Raw genomic sequence first — 27463 nt, forward strand, 5'->3', positions numbered from 1 at the left:
TGATGCACCGGCAGCGCATAGGCTTGTAGATGATGTATGATAATACATCACAAACAGTTTCATCGCAAACATTCACATCGCCGTCTTTACATCGCACACACATTCACAACGCACGCTGTAACAACGCAATCCATTACTTCGCTCCCTTTATAAAATGCATACAAATCACAATCACTATGCACAATAACATCTCATATTTTTCCCAAAATAACACACACCACTCCCAGCACCAGCACACCCCTCCGGAGTGGTGGTGGCCCTGCTGCTGGTCGCGACCAGTGGAGAGCCCCTAAGGAACCTCTGCGCGGAACTACCAGGTCCCAGAGGAGGCCCTGTGACCCTGCTGGCAAGAAGAGTGTGCAGCAAGGTGTTTTGGGCCTGGGTCGCTGTGGCGCAGGGCTAGGAACACACTCACGCCGGGCCAGCTCCAGAAGCATCTACAGCTCATTTGTCAGTGCAGTACTCCCGGAGTGTCGTGGTTAATCTACACACCACACAGTGTCCCCCTCATCGGCTTGATTATGCATGCATGGTGGCACTTCAGTGGTAGGGAGCCTTTTTATTCTGCTCTGTGGTGGGCTCCAACTGTGACCTTGAGATCAGTGTAGTTTATATCGGCGTCACTCAGCTGCCTCGCTATCACCCAGTTGGCGTCTGCGACACGTGCACTTGCGCTCAGGTGCGCAGGCTACTGACAACGAGTAGAGAAGTTGAACAATTGTCCCCTGGCTCACTTTAATGACGGGAAGAGTCATCCTCCCACATTCACAAGTATCACGTTGTGGTTTCTCTTTTAAGACTAATACAATACCAGCTACATGCCAGCAGACTCGAAAACATCAAGTAATACTTGATGGTTGCAACCAGCCTGAAGTTGCCATCCATTGCAGATGCACAAAAGAGCTAGCAACGGTGGCAGGATTATCAACTCTTCAGGTAAAATACATTTTGCCCTTGGAGCGCTCCCACAACAATAATTTTACAATGCCAATTCCTATCCTTTTCATTTGATTTGGAGCCACGGTCTGGTTGTGGCCTGAAGCATCAGCTGTACCCTGCCTTATGGAAATACTGGGGCCAGTCAAGGCAAAACTACAGACCTCTGGTTTATGTAGAGGTCCAGAAACAATGGTACAGTATAGGAACTATTCTGGGCATTTCAGTAGCCAGAGAACATCTACCGCGCCCCTGAATCATAAATTATTTTAGATTCCATCATAGCTTTGGTTCATTGTAAATGTTCACCCACTTGCGATGCACTTGCGTTGTGTAAATGGTTTCTGCCCAATGCATTTTGGGCCTTTCAGGCCCTTCTTCGGGGGCTGTATCTCAATCCTGTTGGTGCTTGTTCAATTGGAATCGCTGTGAAGTGCCTTACTTTGAACCCGATGCGAAATGAGAACCTCTCAACAGTTTCACAACACTTCTGTACGATTACACCAGCTGCTCCACTACCGAAAGTGTTTTCTGTGATAATAACAGATTAAATGATGTTATCTAGAGTGACTATGTCCATGAGATTTTTTGTTGATCAAATGCACAGATAAGAGTTTTACAAGGAAAATGTTTGTATTGTAATTCAGTTGTGTGATGTGTAAAACCGCGATGTTTAAATGGTAACATTGTGCGATGCGATGGCGATGGTTCACACACTTGCTTTGTGTAACTGGTAAATTATCATGCGCGGTTGAAAACCCATGCGATGGCGATGTAACAGCATGGCGATACAATGTGATGTGATGTAACAGCATGCGCGATATAAAAGCATGCATTGTTAAGGTTGTCGCGATGTAAAATGTGTGTTGTAATGCACCCGCGATAGTGTCTCATCATTGTAATGGGTTTTCGCCCTTGTAGATCTGCCCCCAAGTGCTTATATTCAACTGATGTCTATATTTATGTTTAACTCTATTTATGTTTCTTTTGGACGCACATGCTTGTTTGGAAAAAAAACAAGAAAACAGTTGCAAAAAAAAGAAAAGAATAGCCTCTCTCTCCATTTTCTGCTCTTCTCCTTTTCCCGTCATTGAAACTGAGCAGCGCCGATTGTGACAGTAAGGTCACTCGTTTTTTTGGTATTGTGAGCCCTGCAGGATGCTCTGCCTTTCATTAATGCAGGGGCAGGGCTCACTTCACACCTAAGGCCAGTTCAAGCATTTGCAATTATCATGTAGATGCAGCGATTAGGATAAGAGAGAGTTGCTGATCACGGCCACAAAACCAGCCCTGCCCAGTCTGCAACAGCTGAAAGGAATCCGCGGGGTCATATTACACTTTCAGCCCATGGCAGCATGGCCCACCTCTGGCCTTGTAGCTGCACCTCAACTGAACACCCCAAGGGAGGGCGCTGCCCACAGGACGGACTTGTGAACCAGGGGGGGGGGGGCAAGCGCCCCTCCTTGCCCCCCCCCTGCGGACGCCCATACAAGCAACAGCAGCAAGTGGGCATCCAGAGTTAGCCCGGCAGCCCTCGGGCTTGATATTTCCGTGCAGTGTAGTGTATTCCCTGGATTTATGTGCGCATCAGGGGGACTGCTTATGGTTCACCCACCTCCCAGGTTGGAGAGGCAGCAGAGTTAGGAGCCGGCCCCTCGCCAGCAGTGCAAAAGCATGGAGCTCCAATAGAGAGGCCCGTCAATATTAGGTCTGCGTTGCACGTCGCTGCCTGGTACAGCAGCGCTGCAGCTGGCCGTTGGGCCCAGGGCCCGACTAACCCTCCCGGATTACAGGTGTGGGTTTTCGCTGGGCAGCCCACCTAGGGTGACCAACCGTCCGTAAATTTCACGGACAGTCCGTAATTTCGGCCGTCTGTCCGTTGTCCGTGAAGGATCCTTTAACGGACGCCATTTGTCCGTAATTTTAACCGGGCACAGCTTCCACCCACCTCCCGTCTTAACTCCGAGGCTTTTTCCAAAACTCAGATACCCAGCAGCATTGGAGAGGCACAGCGGGATGGCCTCACACCTCCAGCCCTTGATGAACTGTTAAGAGGTGCTTCGAAGGTGACAGAGGGAGGGGCTGTGGCTTCAGGAGCAGGGACTCCTATTCAGATGCAAACAGCCCTGAATGCGTCTCTGCAATTTAGAGGGGCCGCCGCCTCACACATTCCCTTTCTGCCAGAGCCCCAAACATCAGAACCGGCCCTGATTGCAGCACTGGTTCTCTTCACAGAGCGGTTCTTCAAACATGCAGCCTATAATGTAATAAAGTAAAGAAAGAGGGGGTGAGGAGCCCTACCCCACCCAGGAGGATACCAAGATGATACCTGAATACTGCATGCCCACCCCTGTGCCCACTCTGGTGGATCCTGTTCCCCCTCCTGTGATCGCTCCTGCCCCCCCAGTGATGGCTCCTGTGCCCCCCATGTGATGGCTCCTATCCCCTCCCCACCTGCCTGTGATGGCTCCTGTCCCCCCTGTGGTGGCTCCTGTCTCCTCCCCCCCCCCTCCCGCCTGTGGTGGCTCCTGTCCCCCTCCTGTGGTGGATCCTGTCTCTGCCCTGGGTGGCTTCTGTCTCACTCCGGGAAAGGCTCCTGCAGTGAGAGTGAAGTTCTTGATGGGCCTCTTCTCAGAAAGGCTCAGCTCAAAATTAATATGAAAAGGTGGGCGAGTGAGTAAGTGAAGGGATGGGTGGATAGCTGGATGAATTAGTGAAAGTCAAGTCAAGTCAAGTCAGAGAATTTGTATAGCGCACTACATATCCAGAGGGTTTCAAGGCGCTTAGGAAGGGGGGAGGATTACTTGTCAAATATCCAAGTTTTAAGTTGCTTTCTGAATGCTAGATGGTTCTGGGTAAGGCGAAGGTAAGCGGGGAGTGAGTTCCATGTTCTAGCAGCCAGGTATGAAAAGGATCTGCCTCCCATGGTGGTCTTGTTGATGCGAGGTACAGTGGCGAGGGCTTGGCTGGAAGAGCGTAGTTGGCGGGAGGGGGTGTAGAATGACAGTCGTGAGTTGAGGCATTCTGGACCGATGTCGTAGAGTGATTTGTGTGCGTGGGTAAGCAGTCTGAAAGTGATCCTCTTATTAACGGGTAACCAGTGGAGGTCTTTAAGGTGACCAGAGATGTGTTCGTTGCGTGGGATGTCTAATATGAGTCTGGCTGAGGCGTTTTGGATTCGTTGGAGTTTCTTCTGGAGTTTTGCGGTAGTACCTGCGTAGAGGGTGTTTCCATAGTCCAGACGGCTCGTGACCAGAGCGTGGGTGACTGTTTTCCTTGTGTCGGAGGGGATCCAGCGAAATGTTTTTTTGAGCATGCGAAGAATGTTGAAGCAGGAAGAGGATACGGCGCTGACTTGTCTGTTTATTGAAAGTGAAGAGTCCAGGATGACGCCCAGGTTCCGTGCGTGGTCTGTCGGGATGGGTGCTTTTCCGAGGGCTTCCGGCCACCAGGAGTCGTCCCATGTAGATGGGGATGTACCTAGGATGAGGACTTCTGTTTTGTCTGAGTTCAGTTTCAGGCGGCTTAGTTTCATCCATTCGGCAACTTCTTTCATTCCTTCGTGTAGGTTAGTTTTGGCGGTGCTGGGGTCATTGGTGAGAGAAAGGATCAGTTGCGTGTCATCCGCGTAGGAGATGATGTTGAGGTTGTGTTGGCGTGCGATGGCCGCAAGGGGGCTCATGTATACGTTGAAGAGGGTGGGGCTGAGTGAGGATCCTTGTGGTACGCCGCAGATGACTTCAGAGGCCTCTGACGTGAATGGTGGAAGACGGACTCTCTGGGTTCTTCCGGTGAGGAACGAGGTGATCCATTCAAGTGCTTTTCCTTGGATTCCGATGTTATTGAGGCGTTGTAAAAGTGTTTTGTGGCATACTGTGTCGAATGCTGCAGAGAGGTCAAGGAGGATGAGGGCGACAGTGTCACCATTGTCCAGTAGAGTTCGAATGTCGTCTGTAGCTGCGATGAGGGCGGTCTCAGTGCTGTGTTTAGCTCGGAATCCGGATTGTGAGGGGTCGAGGGATTTGTTGGCTTCGAGGAAGGCGGCGAGCTGGTTGGCTTTGGCCGGGAATGGAAGAAGTGAGATGGGGCGGTAATTTTTGAGTTCGGTGGGGTCCGCTGTGGGTTTTTTCAGAAGGGCGGTGAGTTCAGCGTGTTTCCAGTCTTCCGGGAAGGTGGCGGAGTTGAAGGAGCAGTTGATGACGTCTCGGAGGTGCGGTGCTATGACGGATCCTGCTTTGTTGAAGATGTGGTGAGGACATGGGTCTGTGGGAGATCCTGAGTGGATGGAGTTCATCAGGCGGATGGTGTCCTCAGTGGAGATTGGGTTCCAGTCGTTAAGGGTGTTCGCGGGGGGAGGATGATCAGCAATTGGTAGGGTGGGTTGGTTTCCGGGTTGGTTGTCAAAGCTGCTATGGATGTCTGCAATCTTGTTGTGGAAAAATGAGGCTAGGGAGTCGCAGAGGGTTTGAGAGGGGGTGATGTCGTTGGAGTTGGCCGAGGGATTGGAAAATTCCTTGACGATGTTGAAAAGTTCCTTGCTGTTGTGAGCGTTGTTGTCAAGTCGATCCTTGAATGCTGTTTTCTTGGCTGTTCGGATTAGTTGGTGGTGAATGCGGGTGGCGTTTTTGAAGGCGTCCTTGGTGCTGGTGGTTGGGTCTTTTTTCCATGTCTTTTCAAGGGTGCGGCAGAGTTTCTTGGACTTCTTAAGATCATCGTTGAACCATGAGGCCTTCTTGCTGCCAGGTTTGTTTTGACGTTTTTTCAGTGGCGCTAGGGTGTCAGCGGTTTTGGATAGCCAAATGGTGAGGTTGGCAGCGGCTTCGTTAGTGTTGGAGGAGAGGGCTGGGGTGTTTTGAAGGAGCGAAGCGGAGATTTGGTCCGTGGTGATTTTGTTCCAGTTTCTTTGCAGGGTAGGTTGGAGGTGGATGCTGGGTTTTGGTTTGTTGTAGGTGAAGTGAACGCAGCTGTGGTCAGTCCAGAGGAGGTCTGTGGTGTGGCTGAAGGAGACGTGGTTGCTGGAAGTGAAGATGGGGTCGAGTGTGTGACCTGCGATGTGGGTGGAGGTGGTGACAAGTTGTTTAAGTCCGAGGTTGGCGAGGTTGTCCAAAAGGGTGGCGGTGTTGCGGTCGTTGTTCTTTTCAAGGTGAAAGTTGAGGTCTCCCAGAAGGATGTAGTCTTTGGAGGGGAGCGCGTGTGGGGTGATGAAGTCCGTGATGTCTTCACTGAATTTTGCGCGAGGTCCTGGTGGCCTGTAGAGGAGAGTGCCTCGGAGTGTGGTTTTGGGGTCGATGTGGATCTGGAAGTGAAGGTGTTCGGAGTTGGCGAGGTTGGCGTCCGAGCTGGTTGATATGCGGATTGATTTCTTATGGACGATAGCGATTCCTCCTCCTGTGTGGCTGGTACGGTCTTTTCGAGTGATCTTATAGTCTTCAGGGATGGCAATGGTGATGTCTGGGGCGGAGGAAGCGTTCATCCATGTTTCCGTAAGGAAGGCGACGTCTGGAGAGATGGTGTCTAGTAGGTTCCATAGGTCAATGGCGTGCCTGTGGACCGATCGGGTGTTGCGAAGGATGCATTGTAGGTGGTTGGGGTCGGGAGTCTGTGGTGTGGTCGTAGTGGTGATGTTGTCTGTGCCGCAGAATTTGCAGGAGTAGCAGGAGAAAGGTCCATGGGTTTGTCCAGGGGCGGCTTGGACGCAGGTAGGGGCGCGACCGGAGTTAAGGGCTAGGAGGGATGCGGCATCGTAGGTAATGCGGGGGGGCTGGGCGGCGCGAGGGGCAGGGGGTCTGGCGCTGGGCGCGGTCCAGGCGCGGACGGGCGTAGACGGGCTCACCTTTGGCGCACCTTCGGCGTGGCCGTAGCGCGTGGACGCTGCGCGTGGGGGCATGTGCTTTAAAAGGATAGTGGAGGGGGCGGAGCGTGGGAGGGGCAGCAGGGAGGCTGGATCTGGGAGGGCTCACACAAGTAAACACTCCACAAAATGGTAGCCCGGAATCTGAATCGAAACTCAGGTGAGTCCGGAGTGCGAGTCAGGGTACAGTACAGCAGAAGTCGGAAAGACTATTCAGGCACAATAAATTCCCCACAGTGTAGAAAGAATGCGCAAATATAAATTACCTCAGGTGACTGATACCAGGCGCTGAATGCGTTCTACAGGGCAAGCAGGCAGCAGGCAAATGAAATAATGCAGGCGGCAGGTAAATACAATAATGCACAACAGTAAAAAAGCACAACGATACCAATAGCAGGCGCTGCGTGTGTTTCAAGTGCGCTCAGTTAGGGCAAGCAGGCAGCAAAGAGCAAAGCGTCTGATGGGAGGCAGAGAGCAGGGGGAGCGATCGTTATGGACGGAGTGAAAGGGTGAGTGGATGAATGAAAGATTGAATTGAAAGATAATGAGAGAGGATGGATGGATTGATGGAGTGGAAGGATGGAAGAGAGAAAAGGTAAATAGCTGGATGTATGGGTGGAAGGGTAGCTGGATGGGTAAAAAGGTGGATGGATGTGTGAAAGCGTGGATGATGAGTGAGTTGATGGATGAGTGAAATGATAGATGATTGATGAACTGATAAGTGCAAGGGTGAATGGATGGACAGATGAGCGAAAGGGTGGATGCAAGGATGGATGAGTGAGTGAAAGGGAGGGTAGATGGACAAAAGGATGAATAGATGAGTGAAGGAGTGAAAGGATAAATGGATGAGAGAAAGGATGGATGTGGGATAGGATTAATGGATGGATCCATGAGTGGATGAGTAGATGGGTGGGTGGATGGATGGAAGGAAGGATTGCTAAGTGAAAGGGTCGATGGAGAGAGAGAAAGGGAGGATGGATGGATGACTGAAAGGATGGATGGTTGGAAGGATGAGTGACTGGGTGGATGGATAGTAAGTGAAAGGATGGCTGGATGAGTGAAAGGGTAAATGGCTGGATGGATGAGTGAATGAATGGATGGATGGATGGGTAGAAGAGAGGATGGATGAGTGTACAGATGGATAGGGTGAAAGGGTGGATGGATGGATGATGGATGAGTGAAAGGATGAATGAAGGGATGGATGAGTGAAATGATAGATGGACGGATACATGATGAATAGGTTTGCAAATGGTTGAATATGTTTGGATATGGCTGGGCTTACTTATATACTATTGCGCGACCTCTGATGTGTCTTTAAAACTTATCCAATTGTCCTGAAGTTTTGTCCTGAATTTTGACCTACTGTCCTGAATTTGTGTCCTGAATTTTGACCCTTTGTCCTGAATTTTTACAGTCACCGTCCTGAATTTGCACCCATAACAGTTGGTCACCCTAAGCCCACCCCGGCCTCACAAGTTCATTGTTGGCAGTCAAATCTTTCCTATATATCAGATTTAGCCCGCCTTGCCCTGATCTTATTATGGCATTCAATATGGAGACGGAAAACTGTGGCCCAAACACAAGACATTATTAGTGATTGTCTAACCCGTGATCAGGTGCAGAAGGTTCCCTGGATCCAATATGTCAAAGATACATGAACAGCTTTAGGACTGCAATCCCTGTAGAGGCACCCAGTTAATTGTCAAAAGATTTCTAAAGTTAAAATTAAAGAAACTCTTCTTAACAAAAATGTGGTACTATACGCATGAAAGTAACTGTAAAAGACATATGTTAATATTATATTCATGGTTACCTTCCATTCCTTTTGATTCAAATTCTTATTTACCTTTTGTCACTAATATGCTACATTGTTTTATATTGTGAGATTCCGGTTAAACCTCATCCCATGTATATTAGGCTACTCTACGGGAACCTACCCACCAAACGATCTGTCAGTTTGCCCGTGTGATGGAACCTCCACACTATCCATTTTACACTTTATCACTTTTTGTATTCTATTTGCCACAACGCAAAAAGTACATTCTTCCTCTTATTCGAAAACATAAATTTACCCAATGTCGCCCTGCTTTGTATTTTCTACACAGGCTGTCTGACCACATTGTGTGCCATTGCCTTGCATCTTACCTCTGTTTGTCAATAATGATCAGGAGATTAAAATATTCTTAACAATAATATTCATTAATTTAAGTAATCATGTATTTTATCTCTTTTTAGGCTATTGGAAATATGTATTTTATATTATGAATTGGGAATATTCTAGAGGTCTTTTCTATGGATCTTAAACAACCACGTTTTTATTCTCTTTACAAATGTCATTTGTGCATAAACTGATTTATGTAAATTCTGATTAATATTTTTTGTTAAATATAATTAGACGCTTGATATTTTTTGCGAATGCACGTTTTGATGTGCTGTACTTTTATGATCTTAACTTAAGATCAAATAAAGTTATTGGACTGACTGATGGTAAGAAAGAATTCCTAGATAATGTTGAAAGTTTTTAACTTAATGCCTGTCATGAGCAAGAAAAAGAGCAGATTGCTTAAAGCAGGTGTGATATGGACTGGTATAATTTTACTGGTGATTAGATGGCCAGATACGTGTAATACTGCCATTCAAAGTTTGGATGAGGCTAAAGTAGGATCTTAGGTCATGGATTTTGTGTCCTGATGAAACCTTGAGATACAGTTGAATGTTGGTAGTAGGTGCCCAGACATCTCTCTTCTGTTTTAGTGCAACCATGACCTCACCATGCTCTTCTGAGTCGTGTTGGTGTCGGTCTCCTGCCGGTTCTCTCGTTAGCTGCTTGTTCTGGCCCGACTCTATAACTACTCTTTCTTTGTTTATGCCGTATGTTCTATCTGTCAATCATGTTTTCCCACCTGGCAGCTACCGCCAGACGTTCCCTCTCTTACTAAGCCCCCCACCACCCCTTGCTCCTCCCACTCTCTAAGGCCCTACTTGAAGGAGACTGTGCTCAGAGGGTGTGCCTATGGCTCACCTAAGCCACACCGCAGGCAATCCCAGTCCGCGCCCAGTGCCAGGAACCCTTCTCCAAACACCTCCCGCAGCTACACCACCAGCGAAATCCACCTGCTCAACCATGGACGCCTCCACAAAGTATGCTGCCAAGCCACACCTCAGTCCCCCCTGGGCCCCTTTGCCTGCTAGCTTTGCCACTGCACATGCTTTAACACACCCGCATCCAACACCCACACACACACTGCACCACCCACCAAGCCAGATCTCAGGAGCCACACTCGCACACTACAATACACCCACTCCGTACAACTCAGCAAGCACTCCACCAAAACTTCGGACATCATCAACTCAAAAGCACCAGACCTTGTCTTCCTCACCATGCACTACCCTGCATCGGCACCAGACATTTCCACAGCCATCTCTACTGGATACAAAATCCTGCACCATAAGCCAATAGGAGGACTTGCCATCATTCACAGACACTGCATCAAGTGTACCTCTCACACTGACCCAGAAGCTCATTTCATGAAATTCATGCACTTTAAGCTTCTGACAGGCAGTAAAACCACTATCGCCTACCGACCCCCAGGACCTCATACCCACTTCAACACCCTTCTCACTTACCTCACCACACCCCTCACCACTGGCACCAAGGACTTCATACTGCTAGGTGACCTCAATGACACTACAAACTCTAACTCCACAAACTTGCATAAAAGTCTACAGAACATCAGCCTCACCCAGCTTGTTCAAGTCTCTACCTACATCACTGGACACACCCTGGACCCCGAGTTCTCCTCCAACGACAAGGTTAAATCAGCCACATTGCTCCACTAACATGGATTGACCACTCCATCATCCACTTCCACAAATAAGGGCCACCAACCAGCCCTCCAGAGTCTAGCATTGCCTTAAGCGCCTTCCTGGCCCAGAAGTAGGTCAGGTTGTTACTTCCACTACTTTCTGGTTCCCAAGAAGGGCAAAGGGGGCCTAAGCCCTATCTTAGACCTCAGGAGCGTCAACGTCTTCCTCCAGAAAGAGAAGTTCAAGATGCTGACGTTAGCTCAGGTTTTGGCTGCCCTAGACCCTGGAGACTGGATGGTAGCGTTGGACTTGCAGGACGCTTATTTCCACATTACCGTCCTGTCGGACCACCGGCGTTACCTGCAGTTCACAGTAGGGCACAAGCACTTTCAGTTTACTGTGCTCCCCTTCGGCCTCAACACTGCCCCTCGGGTGTTCACGAAAGTGATGGGGGTGGTTGCAGCTCATTTGCGCAGATTAGGGGTTCCAGTCTTCCCCTATATCGACGACTGGTTGTTGAAGGTGGGCTCGCCGCCGTCGTGTCCTACCTCCAGACTACGGCCGACCTCCTGCATTCACTGGGGTATTCCATCAACGTGCCGAAGTCGCATCTGAGTCCCTCCCAGAAGCTCCTCTTCATCAGAGCTGTTCTGGACTCGGCGCAGTTTCGGGTTTATCCTACCGAACAGCGGGTTCAGGATATTCAGGCTCTGATTCCAATCTTTCAGCCTTTATCCCGAGTTTTGGTCAGGATGGTCCTACGGCTGTTGGCTCTGATGGCCTCCTGCATCCTGCTGATACATCACGCCAGGTGGCGGATGCAGGCTCTGCAGTGAGACCTGGAGTTCCAGTGGGCACAACATCAGGGCAACCTGTCCGACCACTTCCTGATCTCGGAGGGCACTGCAAGACAGTTGCAGTGGTGGCTCACGGACCGCAACTGGATCAGCCGCAGATCCCTCTCCCTACCATAACCAGAGCATACAGTGGTGACGGATGCGTCCTGTTAGGGTTTTGCAGCGCGGGCCGCGTAGACTTTGACATGTGTTTAGTCTAGGTTTTCCCATTTCCTTTACCCACGTTCCCTAATGCTCCCTACACATTTTTTACAGGAGCGCGTTCTTTGGAGACGCTCCCTTATGCACGTAAAGGGACGCGTATGAACGCAGGCCACTGCTTGGCTTACTCATTGGAACCACGCCCCTTTTCTTGCTTCCTGATTATCGAGCAGCACCTTTTCCTTGGCGTCCCCGCTCGGCTCCTGCTTCGTCCTGCTCCTGCTTTGTCCAGTTCTCAGGCGGAATCCTACCCAGTGCCTTTGGGGTAATTTCGTTCATAGTTTGCTTCTGACATTTCCCCTTCGTTGGAATGCATACTTGGGCGCCGTCAACCTCTAACGCGGAGACTCCCTCTAATCTCTGCACGCACTTGTGCCCCGACTGAAGCTTGCACAGAGCTTCCTAAACCTCCGTACACACCTGAAACTCTGTTTCCCCGCCCTCAGAGTTCATCGGAGGTCTCTCGCACTGATTGTTGGAAACGCTAGCTGTTCATTCTCCTCACATGTGGGCATTAGCTTGACCGGATGGTCATTTCTGCATAGTGTTGATTTATTTTTGCCCTGATGTGAGTGTGCTCGCTCTGCTTGGTAATAACATCCCAAGCCGGGTGGCACACCTCTTGAGTGTGTGGCTACTCTGCTCTTACCCTCCCCCCTGGAGAGCCGGCCAGCGCACCTCAATTCCATTCCCCCATTTATGCAGTTTGTGTGTATGGTGTATGAGTGCGTCCGTTTCATTGTCCTGCCCTATCTAACCTGGCCTCAGACTTCCCAGGTAAATCTTTCGGCATGGACATCCATTAAAGTCGCCATTGGACTTCACTGGGGTAAGTGAACCTATGAACTAAGCACATGTCAATGTAAATGAATTGTTTGTGTAAATACTGTTTAGTAGTATTACTACCTGCCCTGTTTTCTTACAACGTGACCACACCAGACAGACCAGCCTCCTCCCTATTTTTACCCCCCCTTGTATTGGGAGAGTGGAGGACACTCCTTGGGTTTTTCCCCCCATACTTTTAAGGAACAGCTAGCAGGAGTGTGTTTACCATTGCATTCCTGGTACTGTTTTTTGGAGGTTAGGAGCATTTATCTTCACTCCTGTGGAATCCAGCTTGTATCCTTGTAAACTCTGACACGTCCCTCCTGGAATGGGGGAGGGGGGAACATAGGAGAGGCGGAGATCAGAGGCTTCTGGTCTCCCGCGGAGTCCCGGCTCCATATCAATCTTCTGGAGATGCGGGCGATCCGACTTGCACTGAAGGCATTCCTTCCCTCTGTCCGGGGAAATGTAGTGCGGATGTTCACTGACAACACCACCGCCATGTGGTATTGCAACAAACAGGGCGGGGTGGGGTTGTGGACCCTATGTCAGGAGGCTCTGCGCCTCTGGAGATGGCTGGAACATCAGGGCATCACCCTGGTGGTTCAACATTTGGCGGGCTCTCTGAACGCCAGGGCGGACAAACTCAGCCGTCGGTGCATGATGGATCACGAGTGGCATCTGAACTTGGATGTTGTGCAAGGCCTCTTTTGGCAGTGGGGAGAGCCTTGGTTAGATCTATTCGCTACCGAAGAGAACTCGCAATGTCACCAGTTCTGTGCGTTGGGATTTCCAAGGCGGCACTCGCTCGGAGACGCTTTTTGCCGCGAGTTGATTTGTGGTCTGTTAAACGCCTTTCCACCTATACAACTTCTGCCCAGAGTGCTGAAGAAGATCAGGCTCAACTGGGCCCAAGTCAACCTTATGGCTCCAGATTGGGCACGAAGATACTGGTATCCCGAGCTACTCAGTCTGTCAATCGATCCCCCGATTCTACTGCCTCTTCAGGGGGACCTTCTCTTGCAGCACCAGGGGACGGTCCTCCACTCGAACCTGTCCAGCCTCCACCTCCATGCGTGGAGATTGAGCAGAGACAGTTGATGCCATTTGACTTGCCTCCTAAAGTCTGTGATGTCATTCTGGCAGCCAGGTGTCCCTCCACAAAGACGGTATACGCCTGCAGGTGGAACAAATTTGTGGCATGGGGCACAGCAAAGGCTTTGGATCCCCTTTCCGTCCCTCTTTCTGAGGTTCTCCTCATTCTTCTTTCCCTGGCCTAGCAGGGCTCTGCTCTGGGCACCACCAAGGGATATCTTTCAGCTGTTTCAGACTTCTTGAGGCTTCCTGATCAGCCTTCCCTTTTCAAGTCCCCTGTTGTAAATAGGTTCTTGAAAGGCATCACGCACATGTTTTCTCCTGTTCCCTTTGTAATGCCTCAGTGGGACTTGAACCTGGTGTTGACCTATGTGATGCGTGCTCCCTTTGAGCCACTTCATAACTGTCCTCTTCATCTTCTGACTCTAAAAACTGCTTTCCTGGTTGTCATAACCTCTGCCAGAAGAGTGAGTGAGCTCCAGTCTCTTTCCTCTAAGCCTCCTTCCCTTTCTGTTTATCCGGACAAGGTTGTTCTCTGGACTCGTCCTTCTTTTCTTCCTAAGGTGGTAACTGCCTTTCATATCGGGCAGTCCATTACCTTGCCACCATCTTTCTGCCTCCGCACCCCTCGAAAGAGGAAGAGAGGCTCCACCGTCTGGACCCAAACGTGCGCTCTCCTTTTATCTGGATCGTGGACGACCAACTCTTAGTTGGCTACGTGGGCGCTAAGAAGAGGCGGGCGGTGCACAAGTGAGCCATCTCTTGGTGGGTGATTTTTTGCATTAAGGTCTGTTATTCCTTGGCTAAAAAGGATCCTCCTGTGGGGCTGTGAGCCCATTCCACTCGGGTCACGGCGGCTACCACTGCCTTGGGATCGGGAGTCCCTTTGCAGGACATTTGTCAGGCAGATACGTGGGTCTTGCTGCACACGTTTGCCAAGCATTACTGCCTGGACAGCCAAGTCGTCCGGAGGGACGGCTTCTTTGCTTATTCCGTTCTCCTGGACTTCCTGGTGTGATCTTGGTTCGCAGACCCACCACAGGGGTTGGTATTGCTGGGGTATCTATTCTACGGTAAGGAATCTAACTAACGTGTTTCTTTCAGATGCACAAGTTACTTACCCTTGGTAACGATATATCCGTAAGAAACATTAGTTAGTTAGATTTCTTACCTCCCCACCTCCCCGTTCTGCGAACCGATATCTAGGGTTAAGGACATCCCTTTCAGGGCCCTAGTTTCATGGCACCAGTGTCGGTTTCTTGCATGGCTCTGCCTTCCTGGCGCGGAAAGCTATGTACAGAATTGACATCAGCACGCGAGGGCAGCGTCTAAGTACTCCAGCGACATCATCCCGGCGATCGTGACGCCGACGACGGACGCGGAGCCACAGATGACGCCTACCAACGCACAGGGGTACTGCTGACGAAAAATCTTTCTGGATCCAGCCTGACTCCTGGGGATATTCTAAGGTAAGGAATCTAACTAACTAATGCTTCTTACAGATATATTATTACCGAAGTTAAGTAACTTGTGCAATAGGTATGTGTTTAATTTTCTTGATGTCTGGGCAGAAGAGTGTTTATTGCTGCATGATTGATTTCAACTGAAGGTTGCTTTTAGGGATGTGAGGGCATTCAATAAGTCATGGTCTCCTTCTGGTTAAATCTGACAAAATAAAGACGCATTGTGTGTTCATTGTTGACACAAAGCCAGTTGTGTCCCTTCACCTAAAATACCACCTCAACAAACTCTCAGAACATCATCTAGCATGGAAAATAGCTAATATGGACATTGAGGGCATTAGAAATGTTACCTGTGTTCTTCTTTTCAACATATGTACTAAAAAACAATTGTATAAAGTAACAAAAATGATGGATCACATCTATTTAAAGGAGATTATTTGTATACATGGCTGTCTGCCTTCAACCGAGGGTCTGGCTTACAGTGGCGACTGGTGACATTTGAAAGCGGGGGGGGGGCATAAAAGTTTGGTATGACTTTTATGTAGTGAGCGACTCAGGCAAGCGTATTGGACAAACATGGGGTCCAGGCTGGATCCTCCTCCAGAAAAAAACATTGAAAAAAAGATCATCACCTCTTCAACCACTTCTCTTTCCTCTTCAGCACCTTCTTTGCACTTGCTTGCATCTCCCTCATTTCACCACTTCCAAACATCCACTGCACTCACTCACATTTAAGCAATTATTTTACTTTTGCTCTATAAATATTTTGCCTTCTGTGCACCCCTTCACACTCATTTTCACAAATGCAATTACGTCTGGAATACATGACCATTGTTCTGTGTGCTCTGCAGAGAGACCAACCCACTCACACTGACACTGCTTTGGCTTTAGCATCAGCATCAGAGCTCTCAAGCAAAGCCCCTCATTAACACATGCACAGCTCAAAGTATGATTGGAAAACAAATAAAAGATAAATAAATAGCTAACACTTGAGGAAGGTATGATTAAGTCAAACTTGAAAAATGAGAGGAACTAAATTGCTGACATGCATTGCCTTAACGTTGTTATCATTCATTGTTTGTCAATCAACAATGTTTTGGGGCATTAATGTTGTTAAGGGCATGAAGATAGGGCTAGATTTAGGGCCATATGTATCAAGCCAAATTGACTTCACAAACGCCGAAATTCGCAGAATTTCGGCATTTGCGAATGCAATTTGGACAAATGGTATGTATGAAGGAAATGTGCTTTAAAAATAAGGAATCGCAAAATTAGCGATTCCTTATTTTGCGATTGCATTTAAGGAATCTCAAATTTTGCGATTCCTTAAATGCAATGTAAGAAGCCAAAAAAATTCGCAAATTGGTCTTAAGGAATCGCAAATTACCACCAACTTCTAGTTGGTGGTAAGTTGCGAATTCCTTTCAAAATGTATATTTTTTCATTTTTCAAAGTGCCATGTGACGTACATACATGCCCTTAGGGCATGTATGTGCGCCACATGTGCACCCATGCAGATTTCAGGGGTGCAACAGGGTGTCCTTTGGACACCCCTGCACCCTTGAAAATATTCTCAATTTGCGATTAGCAAATTGCGAATCGCAAATTTCCCCTTCATTCCTAAGGGCCTCCTGGCCCATAGAAATGAATGGGAAATTATTCCTTAATTGCGATTAGCAATTTGCTAATCGCAATTAAGGAATTTTAAGGAATCGCTAAAAAGAAGCGAATTTCTACATACATACCATTTTGCGATTTCTAAATAGCGATTCCTTAAAAATCGTTATTTAGAAATCACAAAACGGAATGTTGATACATATGGCCCTTAATGTCATGCAGCAGAAAAATGTATACTGTAAGCACATATCTCTCACTTTACACTTGACTCGGATATTTGGATCAACTTCAAAAGGGAACAAGAACCCTGTCCTGCACATCTTTTGGGTCCATTTTGCGGGGGAACAAATGCAGCAGCTCCACTTCTAACAGGGCCAGCCATGTGCAACCAGGGCCTGGAGTGGCATAGTAGGGGAGGTTAGGGTGGCAATGGGTCTCAGAACAATATACATAACAGAATACTAGAATTCTAACACTGCATCCACTTCTACATGTGACAAATGGGAAAGGATGGCAACTATGCCTTTGAATGACGGACGGCTGCTCTATTAAGATAAGTTGGGCATCTCAGCTCATTAAATTCAGAGCACAGAATGGTGAGGAATGGTGCCCACATGGCGGGATAGGAGTCAATTTTTGGGTCTACTGCCAGGGGGGAAAGTTTTTCTATATCCAAAAAGAGCCACAGTTTGTGGAGCCACGTGGTGTAGTTGGTAACCGTGCCTGTGCCCCATGCATCGAGAATGACTTGGTGAGCAGTCCCCAGGGCTAGAGCCATTTGTCTTCCCCGCAGTGAGTGCAGCTCTCTCACTGTCCCAGCTCCCCTCCACTTGCTCCTACCCATCTATGTCTGCAGAGGGCAGGCTCCGTTGTTGTGGGTCTGCTTATGATGAAGTGTCCCGGGCTATGTGTGGAGCGGCTCCATCTTGCACGTAAAAAAGCCAGTCTTCTGAGTGCATCAGGTGATGGACAGGCACCCCAGGACTATACTGCATGCTCAGATCAGTCCCTAGGGGAACCACCCTGCAGGCCAGTTGCAGAGGCGACAGCTCCATCAGAGTCAGCAAGGTGGTGCGTTTGATGGCCTGACACTCAGGGAGCTGCCCTTTTGCTGAGTGTACAGAGGACCATCGGTACGGAGGACCATCTTGCTCATCCCAGCTCGACGTTAATGTCCCTTGGGTCAGCAGCAGTACCTTGGCACGGTCCACAAAGTCTCCTTGCTGCCGGGGGTGGCCTCCGGGTGTCAGCCCTGTGTGTAGCTGCAGTGGGGAGCAGTCAATAGTCTCTACATTCAGGGGCCACCATTTGGCAAGCCTGTAGTCTGCTGCCCCTGCCACTGCGCTGCGAAGTCAAAGTCCCCAGGATCTTCAGCAGCTCTCTGGTGGGGACTGTGGAATCACCACATCGTATGGAGAAGGCTGCATGGAGTATGCCTGCTTAGGGACTCCATAGGCAGCATCTATGGTTGACCTTGGTGACGAAGGAGTGGAGAGCACGTCCTACTCTGCTGCCATCTTGCCACAGCCCCAGAATTTGTGGACATCGGAGCATATTCATTGGCTATTCATTTTGTTCTTGACTGAGTGAGGAATGTAAAAAGCAAATTACATTTTTAAGTAATTTCTTCCTTAACAAGCTCATGAATCACTGTTCCTGATCTGTAAAGTCCCCTTTCGCCACTCCATCTCACCCTCCCTGAGGAAACTGGATTGGCTTCCGATCTCCGCTCGCGTCAAATTCAAGGCCCTGGTACTTGTTTTCAGGGCTCTGAATGGAAAGGGTCCTGGATATCTCAGACACAGACTGAAACTGGTCCACTCCTCCCTCAATCTCAGATCCAACCACCTCCGCCTCCTACTCCCTCCCAGATTCCGCCGGGTAAGGAAAGGTGGCAGAGCCTTTGCTGTAATTGCCTCAAAATTATGGAATACCCTCCCTATCAGCCTTCGTCTCATCGACTCTGAATCCCAGTTCAGGGGTAAACTAAAGACCCTCTTATTTTCCGACTGTTAGCTTTCTCATGCTGACTCTCTCGCATATCTGCAATCTCAGCTCTGGGACACCCCCGTTGGGGGTAGCCGTGCGCTTAACAAATGCCAATAAATAAAAATAAAAATTCCTAGGTTTGTTTTTTCCTGTTTGAATGCCAAGATACTGCACACAGTATTCATCAATCTATCCAGCACTTGAGGAATTTATTAATTCAATTCAGTTCAATGTATTAAATAATCCAACCAATGGCGTGCTGACAGTAGAGTCGGCACAGACATAATTGACACAATAATATATAACAAGGATACATACTGTAGGTCAGCTGAACAATCAGCACGAAGCTAGCTTGCGCTCAGCAGCGCATCCAAACCTTTGGCCGTCCATTGCTGTACCTGTGTTATCTGCCCTGCAGCGGCTGCATGTAACAGCTGGGAGTGGGGTTTGGGGGTTGCTGGCTATTAATGCATTTGCACGCCTGCAGGAAAGAGTGGGGGGAGGCCGCCACCCCCTAAACCCATGCTACTCGGAACAGACCTCCCCCCTTGCCACGGCCCCGCTTGCGCTCGATGAATGTCTCTTGGCAATGTCAGTGCAGAGCCTGCATCTCAGTCCCCTATATACAGATTACTCAAACTGATGTTGTGATGAAAAATGCAGATAATCGTCATTTTTATGGATCGTATAATGTTTGCTTTCTTTGCTACACAGGTTCTATACCGTTCGCTACCGAGAGAAGGAAAAGAACAAAAAATGGCTTTTCCATTTTTGCCCAAACACAGAGACAGTGATAGACAATCTGAAACCGAACGTAATTTACGAGTTTGGAGTGAAAGACAATTCTGAAGATGGAACATGGAACAAGGGCGTCGCACACAAAACCACCGCACCACGTAAGTAATCCCGCAGACATGATTCAAATATTTCAGTGTATTTAGTAAGCAATTTCAAAGCCATCCACTGTGTATAAAGTTTTAATGCCCATTATTAATTGTTACCTAAGAGAACCTTAATGCTTCAATTCTTTAGCTTTCAGTTGTTGATCGTAATGTTGTCAAATCTGCAAATATTTATAAGTTATAGAAATATGCCTGTCTGTCGTTGCAATTGTTGGATCAGTATTTTTTTACATTGACAAAAATATACATATTGATTTCTGGTGCCGCAAAACAACCCTGACTGCATGATTCCAGAAACGGGTATACATAGCCCTTATGAGTCACACAGCAGTTGGGCTACAGAGGTTAATATCAGCACTGGGATCCTAAGTCACAATCAAAGGTTTGGAATAAACCTTAAAAATACTATGGTTCTAAAATTCATCAAACAAAGAACAATTGGTTATTGACACATGGAGGGAAAAAGGAATCTCACTAATCAAACTTACAAGTATTTGGGGGCCCCCTTTAATAGCAATTTGAACTATAAACCACACTTTGAGCATTTCAGAATGAGATCTAAAAGTCTGAGATCCGCACTTTGTAATTTCTAAAACAGCCGTAATAATCCATCCCTAGAACCCTTCATGAAAGTCGTTTCCAGCAAATTCTTGACCTTGATGACATGTGGACCCCAAATCTTGAGAGACAAAAATGGCAAATTACTAGAGTGTCCCAAGAAAAATAATATTGATCCTTATTTCAATTACAAAACTTTTCTTCAATAGCTCAAATATTCCTAGAATTCGGCTCATCTAGACAAGGCTTCGCAAGGGAAGGAGCGTTGCTTAGATTTTGTAGAAAACTATTTAAAGCGCCCACTGGCACCTTGAATAATATATGTTGACTCGAAATACAGCATCCATGTGCGGTAATTGCATGGGGGAGTACTTCATTACAGCTCTATAAAATCTTCAGCTGCAGGAGGCTTGAGTAGTCCCCAATTCTTAAATCAGCTTTAAAAAAATGGCCAGTATTTTCGTAAAATCTCTTTCATTCTACCAAGATAAAGGTCTATTGTTGAAAAAGTGTCATGCCTGCTTGGTGATTCCATCTTACTAAAAACCATTGCCACAAAAATATTTGAGCATAAGCTTTGCATCAGTCTGGAATCTTCCATACATGTCTCATAGGTATGGTGCATCCCACAAAAAGGGGCCGATTCCGATGTCGTTCAGAATGGCCCTCAATGGGATTCAGTCTTGCAGAATCTGATTTGGAATCCTTGTTTCCAAACGAATTATACACATTTCCCAACGACAGATTATGATGCCCGAAAACCGTTCGGGCAGTCCATATCAGTTCCAAAAGGCATTTGGTCTGCCTGAGTCTTTCGGAGCCGAATCGTACAGCTCTATGGACACAGTTTCCGAATGAGTGATTACGATGACCGATTCGAACAGCTGTTCTGATTCGGTCTGTCCAACACAAAATGGCTGTCAGAAACTGTCTTTGGGGGCCTTCACCTGGGGGCCATCCAATCGGGCCCGTGGGGTACCCAAGGGACCCCTCTCCCCGACCATGTACAATGTGTCAGGCACCATGGGGTGCAAGCTTTTCCTCAACCAACCCATTTAAGGTCGAGCATCTGTGCACATGCGCTGTCTGGAAGACCTGTGGTAATCACTCGTACTGAGTGTTATCCCACCTGCCGCTTGCTATTGGTTCAGTTGTGTGTCACTTTTATTTCTGTGTTCCTTAATGGTTGGTGCTCCTGATCCATTACTTTGATTTCATTTTTAGGACAGGAGCACCAACCAATTACAGTTTCATTACAGTGTAGGCCTGTAATATGTTTTTTGTGGAACTACTTATATATTACGATAGGTGCCCCTTCACTCGCAGCCATGCACGTATGTTTTATCTACACGGACGCCGTGCTTTGCTTCAGCCTGGCACCCACTTTAATGCAATCTTTTATCTTGCATGCTTGTTATTTCTGCTCCTCGCTTCTACACCCCTTACCATGGAGCACGCATTTAGGGTGGGCAAGACAGGTGACCCACGGACTTCCAGCGCCTTGCTGTTCTTTTGAACCAGCACGTTCTCTCTTCAAGAAACCTGCTTCAAGGCAGATTTCATTGCCATGGCTAATCTTCTTCACCCCTACTTTACCGGTAAGCCCATTAGCGACCCCAACCCCCCCCCCTGAATCAGATTCCCTCCCCCTACCTGACACATAGTTGATACTTTGACTCGTGGTAATCATTATTAACCACCTCGGGACGTTGCGCGACGGCAATTGTATCCACCCCGCTCAAATTTTTGCTCACTCCATGCATGCAGCACTTACTGTACTTGTCACTGATGTCACCTTGGCATGGTATGAGTCCTGTACAATACATAGAGTCGTGTTATGGGCCTGTGTAACCCGTAATTGACATCAATCCCTCCTTTTAATTCAGCGTTTTCACCGTTTCACCTACCAAAAATTACCACAGGTTTTGTTCCTTCCAGGATGTTGCGCCATGGTAAAGTTTTATCTATCCCGCTTCGTCTCTAGCTCACCTCACGCATGCAGCATGTATCACACTCGTTACTGCTGTCACTTTGGCATGGCATGAGTCTTGTACAACATATAGAGTTCTGTTAAGGGCCTCTTTAACTGACATGCGTTATCTCTTTTTATGTCTCCCTTTTTTTCTTATTCCCTTGTCATTGTTTGGTATATGTATTCCCACATAGTGGGCTGAAGTAAAATTGTCATTTCTTTAGGCAAATAATTTTTCTGTCCTGAGGATGAACCAATATTATGGATGGTTCGAAACGTCGTCGACCTGAGTGCACTAAATGCATAGTTTATAATAATTGTTTCATGTATATGTGTATAGTGTGGATTATCTGCTTATGATTTATGATATTCAGATGACCATAATTTGCCCAACACCTTTGTGTTTTGTTTGTGTTCTGTCAGTGGGTTAGTCGGACATCGGCTGGTGTCCCACTTCCAACACACTCTGTGTTTTTATCTCTTTGAGATTTTTCTTATCAGGATATTAAACTGTCCAGCTGGACATTTCTAAAAATATAGTTCTATTTAGTCTATATTTATTTCCCTAAAATATTCTCCCTTTTGTCTAAGGACCATTGTTTGTAATAATGGGAACAGGGACAACAGAGTCTGGGCGAGGAACTTCGTTAATCTTGCTGGTGTTCCGTCGGTTAGAACACCGGCACAGCAGACAGAACTTCATTCAAGGACAGCCCTGGCCAGAACCTTCCGCTCTTTCAGCTATTTGATGCTCGCCATGGATGCAGTACCTAACTGGAGCCATCCGGCCTTACACCGTTTGTTTCACAGGCTCACATTACTACGGTGGCATAAATGCCTCTGTTGTGGTCTGTGCTTATTGGAGTTAAGGAGAGTTGAGAGCAAAAAGAAGTGATAGGATTTTTTAGTATTCCCTGCCAGACAGGTCGAGGTAAGGCCCCTTCTGTCTGTTTCTGGAGTTTTGACAATGAATTGGTAGTTTGTTCATTTTGGTTTGTGTTTATAAATGCCTACCAGTGGCAGCTCCAAACAATTCCTAAACGTGTCATGATTCCATAGGCATTTTATTGTGCACTGCACCCATCTATAATGTCTGTGTAACACTATACCTAATAGACTGACCTCTTTTAATTCAAGAAAGCGGCCTAGAAGAGAGTTCAGAACAACTCAGTCTCATTTAAGGCATTTGCTTACATACATATCGCGGGTGCCTTCTTTGTGCTGCATGCCCATTATAGCTGAATGTCCATTATAAATGGTAGACTGGGTTGGCCACACTTACCTCCCCTGTACTGAGTTCACCATGCACGACCCATGGCCAATATTGGACCAGGCCTGGGTATGACTTTATAATACAGACGCCAGAAACATTGATAAAGCAAAAATGTATTAATGCACATACTGTGCAGTCATAGCTCAAGTGACATATTTTTGTCAGATCCAGGTAAGGAATACTGCCTACTGGTAGGTACTGATTTTACCTAAATAAATATCCTTTTACATGCTCAGACTCAAATGTTGATGTTATGCATGTTCAGGAGCCTCAGGGTGTTATGCTGTATATTTAACTGCTGGAACATGATCTGTTTTTAAATCGCCCGGCCTTGAAATCTCCCAGCAGCCCCCTCTTGTGGAACATGGAGTTAACTCAGTTATAGATTACATCTTTACTTCGAAAGCTTTACCCAAGGATGTTTTCCCATGCAGTCATGGTGACCACAATTGGCTTACTACTATGATTATTCCTGTAGGCAAGCCATATGGTTATTTGGAAAAGATAAATTAATCTATTATTTACAGATAATCATTATTACCTCCTCCTCTGTCTTTCTTGTCCCAGTATACTTACAAAATGAGTATGCCCCAATCACCAACACCAGCTCACAGAAAAATGTAAGAAAGAGAAAAACTTCCTAAATAAATCATGATAACAGTATGTGACATTTTAATTCAAGGCCTCAGTGAAGCAATTACACGTGAACCAAAATCTTATGTAAAACTTCCATCTACCAGAAGTTGTAATATGACATGAAGTTGTGTAGGGATGCCAAGGCAGCAGGATTACAGATGTCATTTTAGGAAGAGCTCTTAAAAGACACACAAAGGGTAGACACTCCGCTTGTGGATTGATTCTGGAAAGTGCCCCAAAATGAAGCACCACCTTATCAGTGAAAAAAATTAAGAAACTGAGAACATTAAATCAAAGCTCACAGCCACCCAGCCAATCTCCAAAATAAAAAGATACTGAAAAGAACACTTTAGGAGACACATGTTTAAGTCTGTGCAATTTAGAGGCTCAAAAGAACTCCTACATAACTCATTCAGCACTTTGGGGTTCTCAAATGGCAGAACTTGGGGAATATCTTTGATGAAGAACTAAGGGGCTTATTTCAATGGTAGTGAACCCACCACCGACAGGCTGTCGACCATGAGGCCATTTCCCTGCCCGTCATAATATAATGGCGTGCGGTACCGTGGCGGTCGGAAACCATTCTGGACTTTTGGAAATATTAACCTCTTAAGCGCTGCGCCTATACCAGCGGCCGACGGCACCACTACCTCGGGAGTGCTGCCGTCGGGGTTTGGACGTTCCAACTGCACCTGCGCAATGGAACGTTCAGTACTGCAGCTGGACGTTCCAAAGCAGCTAAGGTGGTAAGGGAAGTCCAAATTTGTAAAAATAAGGACTCAGATCTACCAAGGTGCCAGCAGTCCCCATACTCAAATCTGATTGGTTGCCAACAATTCAACCAGGAAGTGTTGGCAGCCATCTTGGGACTCGGCTTCAGCCGAATCCCCCCCAAATAATTACATAAAAGAGAAGGGGTCAGGGTAGGAGGTACTCTACTCATTTTAAAATTGTTCTGTGTGGTGTCACATTTTGCTCATTTGTACTTTTAAAACTAAAGCCTCATACCTCACTCAGCGCTCGCATTTTGCCCTTCGCGCACAGCTGACAGTAATAGCTGCTTCGCGCCCTTCCTGGCTCTTCTAGCCTGCCGCCGCCATCACCACCGGCGTGAACGCTGACTCCGCCCCTTTCTGAGGCCACGCCCCCTTTCCAGTGTACATAAACAGCCGATTCACGAGCTGCAACCGGAATCCTCTGACCCAGTTCCTGAGGCGGAAGCCGGGAACTGGAGGTACTCTACCCATTTTAAAATTGTTCTGTGTGGTGTCACATTTTGCTCATTTGTACTTTTAAAACTAAAGCCTCATACCTCACTCAGCGCTCGCATTTTGCCCTTCGCGCACAGCTGACAGTAATAGCTGCTTCGCGCCCTTCCTGGCTCTTCTAGCCTGCCGCCGCCATCACCACCGGCGTGAACGCTGACTCCGCCCCTTTCTGAGGCCACGCCCCCCTTGGTCTCCTATAAATGTGCCAGTACAAGACGCGCAGCGGACGAGCGCAGCGGGAGCGCCTAAGGCAAGCCCGTCTGCGCCCGTCCGCGACAAGACCGCGACAGGCGCAGGAAACTCTGCCAAATCTTCCTCCCACATTTCCTACCAACCTGGCGACCTCTTACAACTACAGGTCACTAAGCAGGCCCTGGTATACTCGACCCAGCCATGCTTTCAGGCCCAGTCAGTTGCAAACATTGCCACTGGTCCACTGGGCTCCACTCAACTGCTCCAGCGGCTAATACACCTCAGGCCCCTCTGCCCTCCTTCAAAGGTGGCCTGATCAACGCACGTTCCATGTGCAGGCACAACCAAGATATACACGACCTTATCTTGGAGTTCGACCTTGACTGCCTCATGATAACTGAGACATGGCTAACAGCTGATTGCAACCCTGACATAGCCATTGCTCTTCCCCTGGGCTATTCACTCTTCAGGGAAGACAGAGCCAAGGGCCGAGGCGGAGGTGTTGCAATCATCCTTAAAGATACCTTCCCTTGCCACACCTTTAGTCTAGAGCCTTTAAAAAAGACAGAAGGACTAGGCTTCTCTATCAAATTGAACGAGCACACTTCATTCTCAGGCGGACTTATCTCCCGCCCACCTGGCAACGCATCCGAGTTCCTCGACTCACTGTACGATTCCTTAGGACAGCTTTCACTCAGATACCCATTCTTCTCCCTCCTTGGTGATTTTAACCTTCACCTAGAATCGAAGACAGATACTCGTACCATCAATTTCGTACAAACACTTGATATGTTCAATTTTAAACAACTCGTCACCTTACCCACCCACTCCCTGGGTCATACCCTTGATGGAGTCTGCACAAATTCCCCCTCCTTGATCACACTAACGCCTCTGCCCCAGATCTGGTCTGATCACTCCTTGATCCCATTTCACATCCTGAACGAAAACCTACCCAATCGCGATAAACCTGTTCTCCTCCCTGGCAATCACATCAATTGGAAAAAGGTTCAGGATAATTTCACTCTTAATCCTTCAATGCAAACTCAAGCTCCCATCCTCTCCGGCAATGTTGATACTGATACCGATCTTTTCCACAACTGGATCGCCCAAGAAATCAAATCCAGAATTCCGCCCTCACGCCCCCGTACCTCCCGGGGCAAAACAAAAATCAATGCCCCTTGGTTTACACCTGAACTCGCAAATGCGCATCTGCTATGTAAAAAGGCAGAAAGAAAATGGCGGAAGACATACGAAGCCACTAATCGTACTTCCTATATCATAACAAGAAAAAACTACCTTTCAGAAATCAAACTGGCAAAAAAACACTACTACGTCAACGCCATAAAAAACGCAGGCCAAAAACAAAAGGTGCTGTTTGCGATAGTTAAATCATTCACGCAACCTAAGGCACTCCTGCCTGAAATCCCCCCCTCTCAGAAATTTTGTGATCAAATTTCTGACTATTTCGAGGAAAAAATTGCCTCAATCCAAATCAACTTTCCCCCCCCTGTCACTCCCCCAGTACTCCCCCCACTGGTCCCCCAAAGCTGTACGCTAAGTCGCTTCGCCGCTGTCACTCTTGAGGAGTCGAAAAAAGCCATCCTGGCCTGCAAATCGGGTGCTCCATCCGATCCTTGTCCCCCCAAGATACTCCACCAATTAATCGACGAGGTCAACCCACTCATTAACAACTTAATCAACTCCTCGCTTAGCTCTGGCATAGTTCCGACCTGCTGGAAAAAAGGAATCGTCAAACCTCTTATGAAGAAGGCAAATAAACCACCGACGGACCTCACCAACCTCCGCCCAATTTCGCTGCTCCCAGCTTTGGGAAAAATCACGGAACAGCTAGTCCATAAAGCGCTGAAATGCTATCTAGATGAAAACAACCTTCTTCATCCCCAACAATCTGGATTCCGCCCCAAGCACTCGACTGAAACTGCTCTCATTGAATTGTCCGACACTATAAAAACCCTACAAGATCAGAGAAAAAACTCCATCCTAATCCTTCTCGACCTAAC

The 27463-nt window shown here is 47.6% G+C and overlaps 1 protein-coding gene across 18 annotated transcripts in view; it reads left to right on the forward strand.

The window, feature by feature from the left end:
• ABI3BP (ABI family member 3 binding protein) overlaps positions 1–27463 on the forward strand; it is a 1784442-nt gene that overhangs the window by 739439 nt on the left and 1017540 nt on the right. For all 18 annotated transcript variants that reach the window (XM_086934483.1, XM_086934484.1, XM_086934487.1 and 15 more), the window contains exon 5: positions 19356–19537. In XM_086934483.1, coding sequence (XP_086790609.1) covers positions 19356–19537 — 182 coding nt within the window. The remainder of the gene's footprint in view (positions 1–19355; positions 19538–27463) is intronic.

Source organism: Lissotriton vulgaris, chromosome 8 (genome assembly GCF_964263255.1).
Source record: "Lissotriton vulgaris chromosome 8, aLisVul1.2, whole genome shotgun sequence".
Taxonomy (NCBI): Eukaryota; Metazoa; Chordata; class Amphibia; order Caudata; family Salamandridae; genus Lissotriton; species Lissotriton vulgaris.